This window comes from Grampus griseus (genome assembly GCF_964374135.1).
Source record: "Grampus griseus genome assembly, chromosome: 1".
In the NCBI taxonomy this organism is placed as follows: Eukaryota; Metazoa; Chordata; class Mammalia; order Artiodactyla; family Delphinidae; genus Grampus; species Grampus griseus.
Window position 1 is genome coordinate 182360036 of NC_139017.1, and position 17978 is coordinate 182378013.

At 57.2% G+C, this 17978-nt stretch overlaps 1 protein-coding gene across 2 annotated transcripts in view; it reads right to left on the reverse strand.

Annotated features, from left to right (window-relative positions):
- Positions 1–17978, reverse strand: part of PRKCZ (protein kinase C zeta) — a 97980-nt gene that overhangs the window by 60174 nt on the left and 19828 nt on the right. Inside the window, exon 1 of one of the 2 annotated variants that reach the window (XM_082660365.1) lies at positions 15757–15918. The exons of the other annotated variant lie outside the window; for it this stretch is intronic. Coding sequence (XP_082516491.1) covers positions 15757–15766 — 10 coding nt within the window. The 5' untranslated portion in view covers positions 15767–15918. Of the gene's footprint in view, positions 1–15756; positions 15919–17978 lie in introns of those variants that run through there. 2 annotated transcript variants of the gene reach the window in all.

Genomic DNA, 17978 nt, shown 5'->3' on the forward strand with positions numbered 1-17978 from the left:
AGCAGCATTATTCACAGCAGTCAAAAGATGGACGCAACCCAAGTGTCCATCAGTGGATGACGGATAAGCGAAATGTGGTCCATCCACAGGAGGGAGTATTATTCAACCTTAAAAAGGAGGAAATTCCAACACCCGCTGCAATGTGGATGAGCCTTGAGGACACAATGCTGAAACAAGCCAGACACGAAAGGACATGTCCTGTATGATGCCACTTTTAGAGGACCCAGAGGACTCAGATTCACATGGTGGCTGCCAGAAGTGGGGGGGGGGGGCCAGGGGCTGGGAGAGGGGGTGAAGAGTGTTTAACGGGGGCAGAGTGTCAGTTTGGGAAGATGAAAAGGTTCTGCAGACAGATGGTGGTGATGGTTACACAACAGTGTGAACGCGCTACTGAACTATACACTCAGAAATGGTTAAAATGGTAAGTTTTAAGTGTACTTTGCTACAATTTTAAAAAAACAACAAAAAACAACGGTGGGCTGGATTTGGTGTGTGGCTCATAGTTCTCCGACCCTTTTATTAAAGTGTATCCAGGTGATGGTACATTGGGTGGTCTTTAAAAGCGGTATTTACAAGGTGTATTCAATAATCTGCTTAGATCATAACGTCAAGAGAAACGAGGTTCTGTAACTTATACAGAAAGTCAAATTAATATCGTGGAAATATTTGGGTGGGTTCTACCTTGGACATTTAGGCTGCGTGAGGTCCAGAGAGCAAACCACACACTGTGCACATGAAACGGGGCTGGAAGCTTCATTCCTACATGTGCAAGGGCCTCCTTAGCGAAGCCCTGGGTGTTTCTTCAAGACCACGTGAGCTCAGGACTCTGCCCAGCGACCAGGGCCTCCTGTCCGGGAAGGGGTGGCCGCAGGGGAGGATGTCGCAGCCACGCCGTGTCTTCCGGGTGGTGTGATGGATCCTGTGGGGACACTGGGCTTGGGGCCCTGGTCAGCGGGGTCCTCTATGGTTGGTCACAAACCACCCACTAGAAATCCTCAGGCAGTCTTCTGGTTCCCAACTAGAAGAGGACACCAAGGACAGCTGGCCATGAAGACTGCAGACCTGCCAGGCTGTGAGCATACGGGGACCCCAGGATTCAACCTCTGCGGGGACTGTTCAGGCCAAATCCAAATGCTAAGTCCTGACCCCAGCACCTCAGAATGTGCCCTTATTTGGAAATAGGGTCATTGCAGGTGTCTGAAGTTAGAATGAGGTCACAGGGTGGGCTCTGACTCAAAATGGCGGGTGGTTTTATAAAAAGGGCAAATTCAGACACAGGCGCAGGGGGAGCTCACCACGTGGGCGTGACGACGTCTCCAAGCCCAGGAGGGGCCGGATGGACCCTCCCTCAGCCTCAGAGGGAGCCAGCCTGCCCACACCAGGCTCTAGACTGAGACAGAATAAACTTGGGCGGCTTAAGTCACCCCGCCCCAGCAGTGGGGGGACAGGAAGCAGACCCTGACAGGGGGAGGGGCTGCAGGACAGGAGGCAACCCCCGGAGCCTGGAGTCTCCACGGCTGACCTCAACCCCTGGGCATCCTCACACTCACATCCTCATTCCAACACTGCACAAAACGCAGCCCCTCTGAGCACGTGTCCTGGTGACCTCTCTGCTCTCCAAGGCCCCTCCCTCCCATCCCTGCTCCTTGTAGACATACCGCCTGGACCCTCCACACCCTCCCGGTGCCTTTGGGTTGGACGCCTGCCATGAGCAGAATGTCCGTGTCCCCCAAACCCATCTGGGGGGGGCCCGACCCCCAGTGCAGTGGTATTTGGATGCAGGGCCTTTGGGAGGCGATTAGGGTGAGATGAAGTCATGAGGGTGGGGCCCATGATGGGATTAGCGCCCTTAAAACTCGAGGAAGATTCACCAGTTAGCCCTCTCGGCCCCGTGAGGACACGGCGGGAGCCCAGGAAGCAGGACCTCGCCGGGAACTGACCCAGGTCTCCAACGCCCAGCCTCCAGAAACGTGAGGAATTCCTGTTGCTGGAGCCACCCAGCCTGGGGTATGTTTGTTACAGCAGCTGAGCTGACAGAGACAGGCCCCAAATCCCTAGACTCGCCCTCAGCCTCCCCGGCCCCTCTTCCCACAGGGCTGAAACAGGGTCTTACATAATCAACTCAGCAACGTGGGTCCTCTTCCCACCACCCGCCTCTCGCCCCTTCCCACACACACCCGTGAGTCCCAGGGTCCACACGCAGTTCACACGTAGAAGCCACGTCTCAGAAAGGTCAGGACAAAGTGGCTAAATTCCTCCCCTGGCCGGGGCAGGCCCGGGACGAAAGGGGAACACTGGCCTCCCCCGGCCAGGCTGCAGCTCGAAGGCCCCTGCGACAGGACAGTCCCCGGGGGTCGGTCAGATGATGGACGGCAGTACAGACACCCGCCCAGCCCCTCACCCACATGAGGACGCCAACGCGCGATGGACTCTCCAACTGCCCGGCTGGAGAGTCAACTCTTCGCCATGCAGAAAGTTCAGGAAGGGAATAAAAACTGGAAAGGTAATGTGGGGGGTGGCACCCAGGGACCACCATCGCTGTGTCCCATCTCCCAAGCCGGGAGGCGGATGCCCGCGCTCAGGTGACAGCGCACCCGAACACACAGTGACAGGCGCCAGCAGCTCACGGGATTTTTATTTACTTATGTCTGAAGATGTTTTTTTTTTGGTGTGGACCATTTTTAAAGTCTATATTGAATTTGTTACCATATTGCTCCTGTCTGATGTGTTGCTCCTCTGGCCCCAAGGCACGTGGGACCCCAGCTCCCTGACCAGGGATCCAACCCGCACCCCTGCATTGCAAGGCGAAGGCTTAACCACCGGGCCGCCAGGGAAGTTGCCGGTTCACAAGACTTGAAATGATAAACACGTATTTATGTTCTTTGACGGCATGATTGCTCATCTGGGATTCTGCACCCAGGAAACCAAGAGTGGACCAGAGGGGCCGGCGCGGCGCAGCGGCCGAGGGGAACCCGCCGCCCCCGGGGTCGCCACGTGCACAGCCCGAACCCCAGCGCCTGCCCGCCCACGGCCAAGTCCCGAACCGTGAGCTGAAGACAGGGAGGAATTTTAACTAACCTGACGCCTCCGTATTTCCTTAATATTAGTAAGCACGCGAGGCTAGAATAGAATTTAAAATGGTACGCTCGCCAGGGAGCGACATAAGGGGCAATTCAAAATTTTCCCCTTCCATTTCATTGCGTGTCTCAAATCTTCTGTACTCAACACGTGTTGCTTGTCAACCAGAAATGCTGTTTTAAATACAAAGTGGACAGTCCTGTCTTCACAGTGCTGCCTTCCCGTCCACTCAGTCACCAGCGACCCTCCCGAGACGCCGAGCGGCACACGTGACCCGGCCTCGGGCTGGCTCAAGGCTCCGGCGGCCTGAGCCACGTGGCGGGGCTGACAGTGCTCCCGGGCAGTGGGCAGCGCTGTGCAGCCCATCGCTGACTGGTCCCAGGGTCTGGGGACCTCTGGTTTAAGGGGGGGACATCTTCGTGGGAGCCTGTTCAGTGAATGCCCAGGGAGGACACACCTGAGGTGGAAGCAGGCGGACCCCACCCTCACAGAGGCCACACCCTGGTGGTTGGGTGGGGGGCAGCACAAAAGCCTGGGTGCCGGGGGAGAAGACAAACGGTGGGGGGGGGTGTGAGTTTTCGTGGCGGGGGGGAAGGATGGTGTGCAATGGGATGGGGAAGGAGACGGGGGTGGGAGGGCGGAGGCCTGCAGCCCTCCTGACGTGAGCTGCCTTTGCAGAGGGAGGTGGGACTCCCACAGCGAGGGCCTCCTCAGCCCGGCTAGACGGGGTGGGGTGGTGACAGGGGGTTACGGCCCAGTGAGACCCCATTTACAGGCCCCTTCCGCCTGCAGGGGGCAGGGTTATCCAGGTGAGGGAGGCGGAGGCTGCACCAGGTCCATAGGAAAGGCTGCGACCTTCCTAAGGTCACACAGGAGGGAAGCAGCAGAACTGGAATTCGAATGGGGGGGCATCCAAGGCAGAGCCCTCACTGCTGCGGCGGCCGCACAGAAAGCCGCTATTCAGCACTGGCTCCGCCCCATCAGAACAAAGGACGCCTTCAAGCCACGTGTCCAGGCGGCCAGCACGTGCCAGCCACCAAGCAGCCCGCCCCTCACCGCTGTCCCCGTAGCCCCACCTCGAGGCCAGACCGCCCGCTGCTGCGGCCGCCCAGACGCCGTCCTCACTGCCTCCACACCAGTGCCAGCTCCTCGGCGGCCGGACGGGATGGGTGCCCACCCCGTTAGGTCAGACGTTTTTCCGTGGCAGGTCACTTCCAGCAGCCACGCCCTCCCCACACAGGAGCAGAAAGATGGTACCCCCGACTCCCCAAAATGCCAGCTTCAGAGGAAAAAGCACCTCTGAGTTACTCACTCTGCCCACAGTAAATCTGTCTGATGACATAATAGACATATTGCTCGGATATCTTTTCATAGTCCTTTGGTAACGACACCACCATTTTCTGGATGATGAGACCAAAACAGAACAAAATGAACAAACAAAAACTATGCAAAAATAAGGGAATCACTAAAATCCCTCGGAGCAAAGGTCTTACTGGTGGCATATAAGCTGCAAGGACCACCTGGCATTTCAGGCCACTGTCCAAAGGTGCTAACGTCACCGCTCTCTTGGTCGTGGGGCCCTTCCCAGCTGTGGACACGGTTGGCCCATGACAAGGCCTTAACCCTGTAAGCCACGATGCTCCAAACCTATCTGTCATCTCCTGTTTCTCACAGAATTCTTCGTTTAAAAGCAGAAGATGAGAGAGTTCTCAAGATCGGCTGTAGAACATGAGAATACGGTTAACACTTCTGAACCACACGCTAAAAATGGTCAAGATGGCCCTGTTAGGATGACCAAAATCCAGAACACGACACCACCGAACACTGGTGAGGATGTGCACCAACGGATGAGGGACTCGCACTCGTTGCTGGTGGGAGTTCAAAATGGACCAGCCACCCTGGAAGACAGTTTTGGTGATTTCTTACAAAATTAAACATAGTCTTACCGGACAATTCAGCAGTCATGCTCCTTGGTATGTACCCAAAGGAGCTGAAAACTACGTTCACACAAAAACCTGCACACAGACGTTTCTGGCGGCTTTATTCATAACTGTCAAAACGTGAAAGCAACCAAGGTGTCCTTCAGCAGGTGATGGATAAATAAACTGTGGTCCTTCGAGACAGTGGAATATTATTCAGCACTAAAAAGAAATGAGCTTTCAAGTCATGAAAATACATAGAGGAGTCTTTTCTTTTAAATTAATCAATTAATTATTTATTTACTTTGGCCATGCCACGTGGCATGTGGGATCTTAGACCCCCAACCAGAGATCGAACCCGTGCCCCCTGCATTGGAAGCATGGCGTCGTAAACCCTGGACCGCCAGGGAAGCCCTAAGGCATGGAGGAATCTTAAATGCATATTACTCAAGAAGAGAAGCCAATCTGAAAGGGCTACACATGACATGATTCCAACAATAAGATGTTCTGGAAAAGGCAAAACTATGGAGACAGTAAAAGGATCAGCGGCCGCCAGAGGCTGGAGGGAGGGAGAGGGGAATGGGGGAGCACAGAGGATTTTTAGGGCAGGGAAACTGCTCTGTATGATACCGTCATGGTGGGTACACGTCATCATACATTTGTCCAGACACACAGAACGCACACCACCACGAGTGACCCCCAGTGTAAACCACGGGCTCCGGGTGATGACGTGGGTTCGTGGGTTGTAACAAGTGTACCCTCTGGTGGGGTGCTGGTAACAAGGAGGCCGTGCCTGGGGGCAGGGCGGGTGTGGCAACTCTGTGTCTTCCTCTCAATTTTGCCATGAACCCAGAACTGCTCTAGAACATAAAATCTTAATAAAGAGAATCAGAGAGAGGGTTGAGATGGTAATTTTTATACCATGTGTTATTTGGCCACGGCTAACTGAAGAAGATGTATCAGGAATGTGGGTGGACGTGGGGTGTCTGATGCTCAGGGGTCTGACTGGTCCCAGATGCTTTGCAGGACAATGGCCAGCGCCCCGTCATAGCTTTAAAGCATCATCACGTTTGTGGGTACAAACCTGTGGCAGGACTGGGGGCTGCCGGTAGTTCTGGGTGACGCGCTGTGCTTCACGTGTTTACAGAAATACTGAGTCAAGTCACACGTTTCAAGCATCTCTAAAAACTACAACGTGAATGAAGATTACACAGAATTCATACAATGTGTGTCTACAGCGAGGACCTGGACAGCAAAACGGTAAATGCGTGATTATCATCTCGAAGAATCTGTAAGATGAGTCACTGTACAAGAAAATCTGAACTGTTCTGAAGTCTTACAGACCTTAAGTGAAAGAAACTGAGGTCTCTCCCAAATTTGAAAACAATCCTAAAAATTGACGTGATGTTTCCAATAATAATTTGTGAGGCCAAAAAGAAGATTTTCTAAATGGCCGAAAAGTAAAATTTTGTCAACTGTATGACAGGAAGGACGGAGGTAATTATCTTTGAGGTTTCTCTATAGGGAATATTGCAAAATTGTCACTTGAGAAGGCAATCACAATGTTTGCAGCTAGAACATATTGGGAGAAACGTATTATAGAATCATGCCAAGCAGATATTTAATGGTGAGTCTAATTAGTGATTTTTCTAGATTTTGCGATGCTGTCAGTATTTTAGGAGTTATCATTTATTTATATTTCTATTCTCATTCTAAATACATATACACATGTGTGTATAATAGCAGACAAGAGTAAGAAAGCACGAGCAGAGAAGAGTACGTGTACTAGGTTACTCTTTGTGCAGCGAAAAAGGGTAAATAACACACACACACACACACACACACACACACACACACACACACCTATTTTTACAAAAAGAAACACAGGAACAAGCCAAAAAAATTACTGAAGTTGGGTGCACATGGGTCGAAGGTACATGAACAGGAATCTTTGCACACAGTTTTTTGTTTGTTTGGGTTTTTTTGCTGTACGCGGGCAGCAAACAGGAATCTTTGCACACAGTTTTTTGTTTGTTTGGGTTTTTTTGCGGTACGCGGGCCTCTCACTGCTGTGGCCTCTCTCGCTGTGGAGCACAGGCTCCAGACGCGCAGGCTCAGCGGCCATGGCTCACGGGCCCAGCCGCTCCGCGGCATGTGGGATCTTCCCGGCCCGGGGCACGAACCCGTGTCCCCTGCATCGGCAGGCGGACTCTCAACCACTGCGCCACCAGGGAAGCCCCTGCACACTGTTTTTATTTTTGAATCATGTTCATGTGTTACACAACCCTTCTATAAAATAAACAAATAGGGATGAGGAACACACCCTAGAACTGAGTGCAGACAGAAATAAATAAACCCGACTGAGTACTGCATAGACACAGCCATAGGGACGATGACAACGGAACCTCGGTAAACCCCTGGGAGCCGCGCCCGAACTGAACCAGTGTCGGGGGAGCAGAGGCCAAGGACCCAGGCTGCCAGGGAACCGGGGCGGTGCGTGGGCAGAGAGCCCGAGAGGCACGGAGGCGGGCGGAGCCCAGCAGCTCCAGTCCCGGTGGGAGCTCGAGGGTCAGAGCGCGAGCTCGGGTCCTACTCCCGGGGGTGAGGGGCGCATGGAACCCAGCCCTGCTTCTAAAGGCCCTCCCCCACCCCGGGGAGGCTGGGTCCTCAGGGCAACAGAAGCTCCGGGCTGGAACCGGGACCGTGCTTGCTGACCCCAGAGGCGACTATACCAGAAAGCGGGGACGCCCTCAAACGCTGGTGGGAACGCGCCCCACGCCGGCGGGAGCCGCTTCCCCAGGCTCTGCCGGCCAAATAGAGCCTCAAAAGAAATGACAGAAATGGATTTTAATAAACTCACAATTTAGAAAACCCCTCAATGTCATACCCCATGCGGGTACGAAATTGTTTTTAAACAGGGAGGGGAGCAGGGACGGCTCTTCCTTACAGCATAAAATGCCTACTGATATCGGTAGAGGGAGCGATGGAAAGAGAAAACGGCCTCGGGAGCGCCACGACAGTAACAACCCTCCCACGGACGCCGACACCACATGGGGGGACACAGGCCACAGGCTCCACCGCGGACCTCCTCTCGTTCCGTGGACCTGAGAGGCGCCCGTGCTGGAAGCAGGACCGCTGGTGGGTGACACTGGCTCGGAGAGGCAGCTCCGATGACAAAGGATTTGGAAAGAACGTGATCAACGAGAGCACAGCTTGGTGAGAGGCGAGGGTGTGCGTGGTCCGGGGGTCCGTTCTGAGACCCAGATGCTTTCAGGCGAGACATGAAATGCTAACCCAGGAAGGAGGTGCTTAAGACCAGGGTCCATAGTGTGACAACCCTCACAGCGGCTTCACATCCGGTCCTGTCGCCATGGTGGGCGTGCTGCCCCTGCCAGCTGTCTGCGGGGCCGCTCCCGGGAGCCGCTCGCTGCTTGGCTCCCCCGCCGACTGTCAAAGGCCACGGGTGCCACTCTGAAGGAGGCCGGCCCGGGGACAGGTAGCACTTCCTGAGCTACCTGCTGGGACCCGGTGTCCGTGTCTCCCTGCTGACCTTCTCAGATGACCGCGTGTCTCCCCCAGCTCTGCCTGCGGTCGGGTCGCTGGGCGGCGGGGGATCGGCCGCAGTGGGAGCGCTGACACCAGGCAGACTGGCAGAAGGGACACCAGCATGAACGTAGCCTTTCCCAGCGCTCAGCTGCTGACATCACAAAACAGTCACCGGACGCTCAACCAGCGAACCTCACACTCACGGGTCGGTTAGTTACAGCCTCCACATGAATCCACCTTCCGCAGCGGCCAAGGTACACACGGCACCGACGGACCTGCTCCTGGAGGGATGCCATCTGCCGGGTCCGTCCTGAACGGCCGCTCGGCAGCCCCAGACCCCCCGCATGGTCACCTGCACGGGGCCCCTCCCCAAACAGCGCCAGAGCGGGGCGCGCGGCCACCAACGTCGACTGGAGCTGCTTCCAGCTGCTCCGGGCCAGGCCCGTCGGGTCAGCAGCCAGAAACACGCCTGGGCTCTCCCAGGGCAGCACTGCCATGGCGTCCGTCCTGGGGCCTCACCTGGAGCCGCAATGGCTGGGGCTGGGCCTGTGTCACCATCACTGCTTTACGGAAGGACAGGACGGAAGAGAACAGACCATGCTCGCCGGGAAGATCCCGCGTCCGACAGCGGCAGCTGAGCCACCGTAACAGGCCAACCAGCATGCTGCCCTTCGTGCCCTCCTGCCCTCACCGTCTCTCCTGGGTGAAGGGACGGAGGGAAAGCCTGTGTCCCCACCTATGGGGGTCAGAGATCCCCCTGCCTCACCACCCACGGGGGCTCCAGGTCCACCTCACACCCCTGAGCCCCCAGCACCACCCTCTTGGGGAGCGGTCTGGCCCTCACACTCCCCAGACCCACCTGAGGAGCTCCCAGTGGCCGAAGCTGGAACAATGTGGGCAACAGAAGAAGAAAGTCATATTGGATGAGAATCCTGGGTACAAAACCACCAGCTGTGAGTCCAGACTGATATGAAGAAAGAAAGCAATGGAAGGGACATCAAACACCCCGAGCAGAAGAGTCCAGGTAATCCGCAGGGACGCCCCCTCCCCTCCTGATGGGCTGTGCTGACAACCTTCCTCAGAGGAGAGGATGCAAAGGGAGAAAGAGGGATTCTGCAGCGGGCACCTGGCAGACACACCTCAGCCAGGTGAGCGAGGCCATGTCACCTGGTGATGGGAGAGCAGGTGCCCCGACGTGATGTGATGAGAAGGGCGGCGCCTCCGCGGCTCCTCCCCAAGCCCCTGACCCCAGTCGAAGTGTGAGAAAAACATGAGACAAACATCAGACAAGAGGGGCAGTCGACCCACACCTGGCCAGCACTCCTGCACACGGCCAAGGTCACAGAAACCAAAGGCGTCTGAGGCCTGTCGCAGCCAGAGGAGCCCGAGGACACGTGACGACTGAATGTCATGTGGGGTCCAGGATGACGAGGACACGAGGGGAAACTGAGGAATCCCGAGTGAGGTGGGGCTCGAGCTCGTGGAAACGTGCCTACGTGGGATCTTTAGCTGTGACTGACGTGTACACTGGTGCTACCGGCTCCCGTGCCGCCGTCCCAATTCTCCCTAACCCCAAGCCTGTTCTAAAACATAACGTCTATCAACTCACACGCACAGACCACTGCTGGGAAGCGCCCGCGACGCGCCAGCCCTGCCGCCTCCCGCTGCCCCTCGCCGGGGGGCCACACCACCCCACACCGCCGTCAGCCCCGCATCCTCCGTCCCACGGTCACTCGGGCCCTCGGACAGGCTGATTCCAGATGCCCACGCTCGCCCACACCCACCCGCGAAGGCCTGTCCCAGCGCTGGTTCTCCTGCATAATTTAGCCTCGGGAAAGAATCACCTACGTGGTATCCAGGTAAAAACAGCCGCAGGAACACAATCATTTTCCTACTTCCCTCCCAAGACCACAGTCGAAGGAAGGAAAGCACCGATAAACCCGTCACAGCAGAGGAGCGGGGGTGGGGGGGTGGGAAGAGGGGCACCGCGTGGCACCCTGGGAGATGGGCGGCCGACCGGGGGTCACAGGAGACGGGGCAGGGCGGAGCCCCCCAAGGCCTCAACTCAGAGGCTCCTGGTCTCTGAGGAGGAGACCCCTGGCCTCACCCTGGAGGCGGGCAGAATGAGGGCCCAGCCTGGGGGGGATGACGGCAGCCTGGTCACCCAGCTTGAGACCCCCGGCCTCCCGGGAGCAGCCCAGCCAGGACACTGCACCAGTCATCCCCATGGGCAGATGAGCACGGGTCATGGGGGCCGGGGGAAACCTCCTAGCAATACAAGCCAAGAAGAAGCAGCTGGGTGGACACGCAGTGGGAAGGGCAGAAGAACGCGTGGAGAAGGAAGACACCAGCTCCTCCTGCACCTGCCCTACTCTGCTTGGACCTCATTCACGCACCTGATTCTCAAAGTGGCGGGGACTCTCACCCACAGTCACGCTCCATTTACGAGGGTCTGAGCAGGGGCCTGGACTTGGGCCCAGCCTGCGGGGGATGGACCCCAGCTCCACCAGGCACAGCTGTGTGCTGTGGGAAAATGACCTGACCTCTCCGTGCCTTGGGTGGCATTCTCTCCACGGGACACAAACAATAATAGCAGGTACCCATAGGGCAGCACGAGGATTAAAGGATTCATGCCTGGGAAGCCTTAAAGCCAGAGAAGTGCTCAGTGACTCACGTAATCACTTCACATGATGCGGCCTCTTGCCACAATTATAACCTCAAAGAAACACTGATCTTCCAGCTCTGAAACAAGAGCAGGACAGTCTATTCTAGAAAGCAACCTTCAGAGAACAAAACAGAGCTCTTGGAAGTTAAAAAACAAGGACAAGACAACACACTTAGTAGATGGTTTGGACAAGAAAAATTAAAGATATCACCTAGAAAATAAAATAGAAGAAGTGGAAAATAGAAAATCAGAGAACCAGTCCAGGAGTTCCAACTAACCATCAGTGGGAAGAGAAGGTAACAGAACCGTCAAAAGTGAACCATCAAAGAAATAACTGAACAGGGCTTCCCTGGTGGCGCAGTGGTTGAGTCTGCCTGCCGATGCAGGGGACACGGGTTCGTGCCCCGGTCTGGGAAGATCCCACGTGCTGCGGAGCGGCTGGGCCCGTGAGCCACGGCCGCTGAGCCTGCACATCCGGGGCCTGTGCTCTGCAACGGGAGAGGCCACAACAGTGAGAGGCCCACGTACCGCCAAAAAAAAAAAAAAAAAAAGAAAGAAATAACTGAACAGAACCTTCCCATCAGGAATGCCTTGAGTTTCCACGTTGAAAGTTCCAGCACAAGAGACAAAAAGGCCCACATCCAGGCACATCATCGTGAAACCTGAGAATACAGAAGACAAAAGATCCTAGAAACTTTCAGCAGAAAAACAAAACAAAACAAAAACACACACAACAATCAAAATGGCCTCTGACTTTGCCATCAGACCAGAAACTAGTGGACCACAGTCGGTTCCTCCAAGGTGCTGAGGGGGGCGATTCTAACAGGCTTCCATACCCAGCTAAACTATCACCCGTGTTCCACTCAAGTAAAAGCACTTCCACTCCAGGTCTCTAAAGCCTTACCTCCCACCCCCAACCCCGGGGCCCCTCTTTCAGAACATCTCTGGAGGACGTCTTAACCAGAGATGAAGCCAAGAAAGGGAACAGGGGAGCCAGGGATGGAGGCGGCGGGCAGAGCAGAGTGGCAGGAGATTGAGGGATGAAGGCAAAGGGAGGTCCTGGGCATGCTGTTCAGGGCCTGGGGGGCCCCGGGAGGGCTGTCCCTGCGCTGGGAAGATAATGGGCAAATATGAGGCAGGACTTCTAGAAAACTGCAAGGACGAAAATCAAGACAAGTAGTAACAGCAAGAAAAACTACAAGTTGTACAAGACAGGAAGTCTAACGCTGGTGGCTCATGACCACGAGATACAGTCAATGACAAAACAACCCTACTGGGGGTAGAGGGAGGGAGGGAGAGCTGAGCTGACGTGTCCAGAGGCAGAGCGGAACAAGTAACACCCCCAACGGAAAAGTGTGATCCGGAAATCTGGAAATACATGCCAAGGGTGGCAGAGGGGTGGCGACACCTGTTCTCTCCCTTTAAACCACATGGACTATTCAACACCTTAAAATAGAAACATAAAACTCAAAATTAAATGCAAGTATGAAAACAATATACAACGCAAACTGTACACATGCGCATCTCCTGACCAGGACGGGATGCCCAGCTCCTCCACGTTTGACACAACCTTGTTCCATCCTCTCAACAAGCCCACATCACAGAAAAGGAAACAGGCGCAGGGCAGGGGGCCACGGGGCCACTTGACCAGGGCAGCCCTGGGGTGCTGACCCCAGCTCTCCCTCCCAGGCGCTCTTCGCCGCACCCACACACAGATGCTCCCCACTGCCACAAGTCAACTCTTCTTAAACTTCCCACAGAAGACACAGGCAAAAAAGCAGACTTTGAAAAGACCAGGGAGGGCTTCCCTGGTGGCACAGTGGTTAAGAATCCGCCTGCCAATGCAGGGCACACGGGTTCGAGCCCTGGTCCGGGAAGACCCCACATGCCGCGGAGCAACTAAGCCCATGCGCCCCAACTACGGAGCCTGCGCTCTACAGCCCGCGAGCCACAGCTACTGAGCCCGCATGCCTAGAGTCCGTGCTTCCGCAACAAGAGAAGCCGCTGCAATGAGAAGCCCGCGCACCGCAACAAAGACCCAACTCAGCCAAAAACAAACAAATAAATAAACTTTTTAAAAAAAAAAAAAAGACCAGGGACTTCCCTGGTGGCACAGTGGTTAAGAATCCGCCTGCCAATGCAGGGCACGTGGGTTCGAGCCCTGGTCCGGGAAGATCCCACATGCTGCGGAGCAAATAATCCCGTGCACCACAACTACTGAGCCTGAGCTCTAGAGCCCACGAGCCACAACTACTGAGCCCACGCACCACAACTACTGAAGCCCACGCACCTAGAGGCCGTGTTCCGCAACAAGAGAAGCCACCACAATGAAAAGCCCCCACGCCCCCACGAAGAGTAGCCCCCACTCGCCGTAACTAGAGAGAGCCCATGTACAGCAATGAAGACTCAATGCAGCCATAAATAAATAAATAAATAAACTTGTTAATTAAAAAGAAAAGACCAGACACATGCAAACTAAACAATAAAATGCAAATTCAGGGTCCCCTCCACCCCACCCGACCCCAGCATCGCGTGTACAATCTCCTGTTCACCCAATAAATGATCATGGACTGAAATGAAGCTGAAACAGCCTCCACAGCTGTCAGACCACGGTTCGGCACCTTTGAAATAACTACCGAGAAAGGCTCGTTAGTTGTCAACTCGGCGTCCTTGCCTCTCCTGATCTGGAATCTCTCTTGGAGGAAACGGGGACCCACCGGCTCATGGTTCGGCTATCTGGGGGGGATCAGGATCCGGCTGGGCTTGGGTGGAGGCCTCAGAGACACGGAGGAGAAGCAGCCAGGCACCAACGAGGTGGCCTACTCTACATTTCAGGACGATCCTAAAATAAACCGCCACGTCCACACACACGGCGGGGACTTTGTGGCGCCACCTCCCGATCGGATGATGTCAGCCATGATTTCGTGACCAAAACAACTCAAACACTGGGTAACTGGTGCAGATGGCTGATTCTGGACAAAGCTTTTCCTGCCCCTCCCACAAAGCAACAAGCTCTTATGGACAGAGAGCCTGCCTGGTGCCCACCCCTGGGCTGGGAGCCGGGGACCCCACTAGAACATGAAACACCCATCCGACCCTTGTGGAGCCGTAGCCCCAAGCCCCGCCTGCCCTGCAAAAGTGGAGGGAAAAGACGAGCAAAGGCCCAGCGGCAGCAGGGATCCACCAAGGGGGCGGCCAGCCCCGCCAGCCCCCAAACGCGCCTTTCCCAGAGAGTGAGGCAGGGAAACATGGAAAAGAATCGTTCTCTGTTCTGTGATGTAAACAGAGACACGACACCCGGAAAGAGGGCTGGTCCTCCGCGGGGCTGGGCGTTGCTGGGCCCTGGCTCTGGCGGGCAGCGCTTAGGGCATCCTCCGCCCGCCACGACAGCCCCATGACAGCCCCAAGACAGCAGGAAACAACTGCTCCCCAGGCCTTCGGATGCTCAGTGGGGCCTGGAGCCTGAGCCAGGCACACTCTCTGACCAGAGCTCCGAGGAGGATGGGCCTCCAGGGGGCTGGACTGCATGGGATCCGCTCCGTCCTGGGGGGTAAACACAACCCCCCCCCCCGCTCAAATGTTAAAGGGAACAAGACGGGAACACGGGGAGCTTCTGAAGCAGGACGTCTCCGCAGGGACGACAGACGACCCTGACGGGGCCCCCAGGTCGGTGCCCAGGGACGGGGGGCGGAGGGTGACATCCACCCGGAGGGGCTCCCGGCCGCTCCGTGTGACCGACTGATAAACAGGCAGCCCTGGCAGTAAAGTCTGGAAGGTTACGGAGCTCACACTCCTTACGTAACCGTCAGCAGCTCTGAACTTTGTGAAGGCGGCCGTCGTGGCTGACGCGGCAGAGACAGGAGAGTGGTGGAGCCACATGGATACAGGTGGGCCCTGCCACTGCCCCACCCGGCAGCATCAACACAGGATGGCTGTGGCTTTGGGGGCGCTCACTCCTCCCACCTGTCCCCCATTCACGGCTTTGACTAAACCCAGCCGAGACCCTGAGGCCTGGAAGTCACGTCCTGGGTCTTTGGGCAGCGTGTCTGCCCTGAGGGTCCCACCAGCCCTGCACGGGCAGCGTGTGATCGCGTGAAAGGAAAGAGGCCAAGACATCCTGAAGAAACTATGACACAGCTAATTTCTACTCCTTGGCCGGTGCACGTGTGCGCCAACACCCGCTGCATCTCCCTTTCCCATGCACCCCTCCAATGCACCCTACGTTCTGATTCTAGGATCCAAAACAAATGAGTCACCCCCGCATCCCGGGCTGGCTGCAGGGTGGCCGGTACACAGTCCTTCTGCTCCTGGGGGAGGGGTGGCTCTGGCAGAACAGCCTCCCCGTCACCCCAGCACCGTCCACATGGGGGGGAACCCACCACCCAGCAGCCCACCCGCCCTGCTCCCCACCAGCCTTGGGTGGGCGGGGGCTGCCTGCTGGTGTTTTTGATTTTTACAAAAACACCTTCTGCAAAATGGACGTCAGAAAAGCACCCACATCCCCACCTCCCCGCGAGCTACGTGCAGCCCCGGAGCGTCCGAGTCTACCTCCAGTCATGTCAGAACAGGGACCCGGCCGCCGACCTCCCAGGCCCGGGCGGAGAAGCCAGACGCCGACACGACCTGCCTGCCCTCAACGCGGAGCCGGAGCCAGAGCCAGGACCGCCGGGGCTGCGGGAGCACAGCCGCTCTGCGCATGGGGCTCAGGGCTGGGAAACAGGTGCCGGCCGCGGGCAGCCTGGGCAGCCGGGGGCCCCGGGCGGCCCCATCGTGGCGCTACCCACACGCAGGCGGCAGCAACGCGGAGCGGAGAGCAGGCAACACACATGCACGCTCACTCCAGACCCTTCGCCGCTAAGCCCCGGCAGCAAAACTCCCAGGGAGAGAGCAGGGCCCCCCGGCCAGGCTGCCACATGAAAACGAGGCTGCTCCCAGAGCCAACCAGCCGCGCGGCCGGGCCTCGGTCACATACCGTCCGATTTCAGGGGCAGGTTTCCTCCCCACCCACCCCCTCCCCCCGCGTCAGCCGCATCCCTCGCTGGGCACGCTCCCCTGGGGCTTGTTTTTCTAAAACCTGTCACCCCTCGGCGCTGTTCCCCCTGCGCACTCGGAGCTGCTGCGGCCACATCCCTGCCCGGGGCCGGTGGCACCAGCGCGCCTGTGTTTGGAGCATCTGTGCAGCAGGGAGGCTGCAGGCCGGGTGCCACACAGCCGAGACGCGGACCATCGCGGCTGCCCCGCCGGGAGATGCGCATCACTTACCGGGCTTTCTTCCACTGCCTCCTCGGCCGGATCCTTTATGCTCTACGGAGCAGTGGGCACGAAAGGAGGCATCCTCCTTCCCTGAACGTGCCGACGCTGCCCCCTGCTCCCCTTGGACCCGACAACAGGCAAGGGGGGCTCACACACCAGGGGAGATATTTAAAGGAAGGCTGGCCGGCCTGTCCCCCGCCTCTCACATCCCTGCCTCCTCATGTCTCCAGGCCCGGGTGGTACCCGGCTCCCCTGGGAAGCTGGAGCCGGCAGCTGAGGCACCAGCTAAAACACGGCCTGGATGTCGAGGAGCTGACGTCACAGGACCACAAGCATCTCTGCATTGAAATGGACCTGAAGGGAGCCCAGGGCAGCGGCTCGGCCTCCCGGAGCTGCTCAAACGCAGCGTCCATGGGGAACGGAGCCCGGCGGGGCCTGGGGCCACCACATCAGGCTTACCGGCCGGGATGCGGGGATGCCGCGGCCACCATGCGGGTGACCTCCGACCTGCATCGCTGAGGCCAAGAATGGGTCCAACGTGAATGCTCACGGGTCCCAAGGCCTGGGCACTGTGGCCTGGGGGGAGGGGAAGGAGAGAGGCCTGGCTCCGGTCAATGAGGCAGCGAACCCAGGTCAGGAGGTGTGTCTTGATGCTGCTGCTACTCGGGGGGGTGGGGGGCCAGCGGGAAGGGCAGAAATGGGGGAACCGAGCTCCCAAGGAGGCAAGTATCGGCGTGACCAGCCTGGAACCGCACCTGCTCCAGGCTGAGGTGGGAGGTGGGCCCCCCACGCGGCCTGTGTCGTGCCGGCCGTGGCCAGAGTGGACCCCGGACCTCCGACACCTGCCCCAGGACCCACTACACCCGGTATCCGGCCTTGGCCGGCTTTAGGCTTCCCTCCAATTCCAAAATCACGAGGGGACTCGGCTCCCCTCCCTGGAGCCCCTAGGGCTTGTGCTCAGGCTGTGTGGCCAGGCTTCACGCTGGGGGCACGGAACATGCTGGAAACTTCTCTCCCCCACCCTCAGGCCTCCCTCCTCTGATCGATTCTAGGCAGGCAGCCGGCTCAGGAGTCTACGCTTACCTGTGTTCCCGACAGAGTCCGCGCCAAAGCTCTGGGTCTGGACTCCAGCTCCTTCCCTTGCTCCGGGCGGAAGTCACCGTGGAGCTTCTCTGACCCGCATCGAGTGACCGTGCGAGGGTGTTTGAAACTCAGTACAACTCCAGAAGCGCCAATGGAGTAGAAAGTCCCCAGAAGCTGTGAAAGTACCCATCGAGAACACCTCGCGGTAGCACAGCCCTGCTCCCCCGCTGCCGTACTGGGGCTGCTTCGACACCACACGGCAGCCGAGAGCCCAAGACAGAGGCTAAATGGCCCAAAGAGCCCCAAATATTTATCGTTTGGCTTTTACAGGAGAAGCTGGCATAACCCTAAGACTATAAAATCGCGGAACCATCACATCCACAGTGGGCTTCGATGGGAAATGCAGATTTATCCTGAGTCCAAGGGGAGAACCC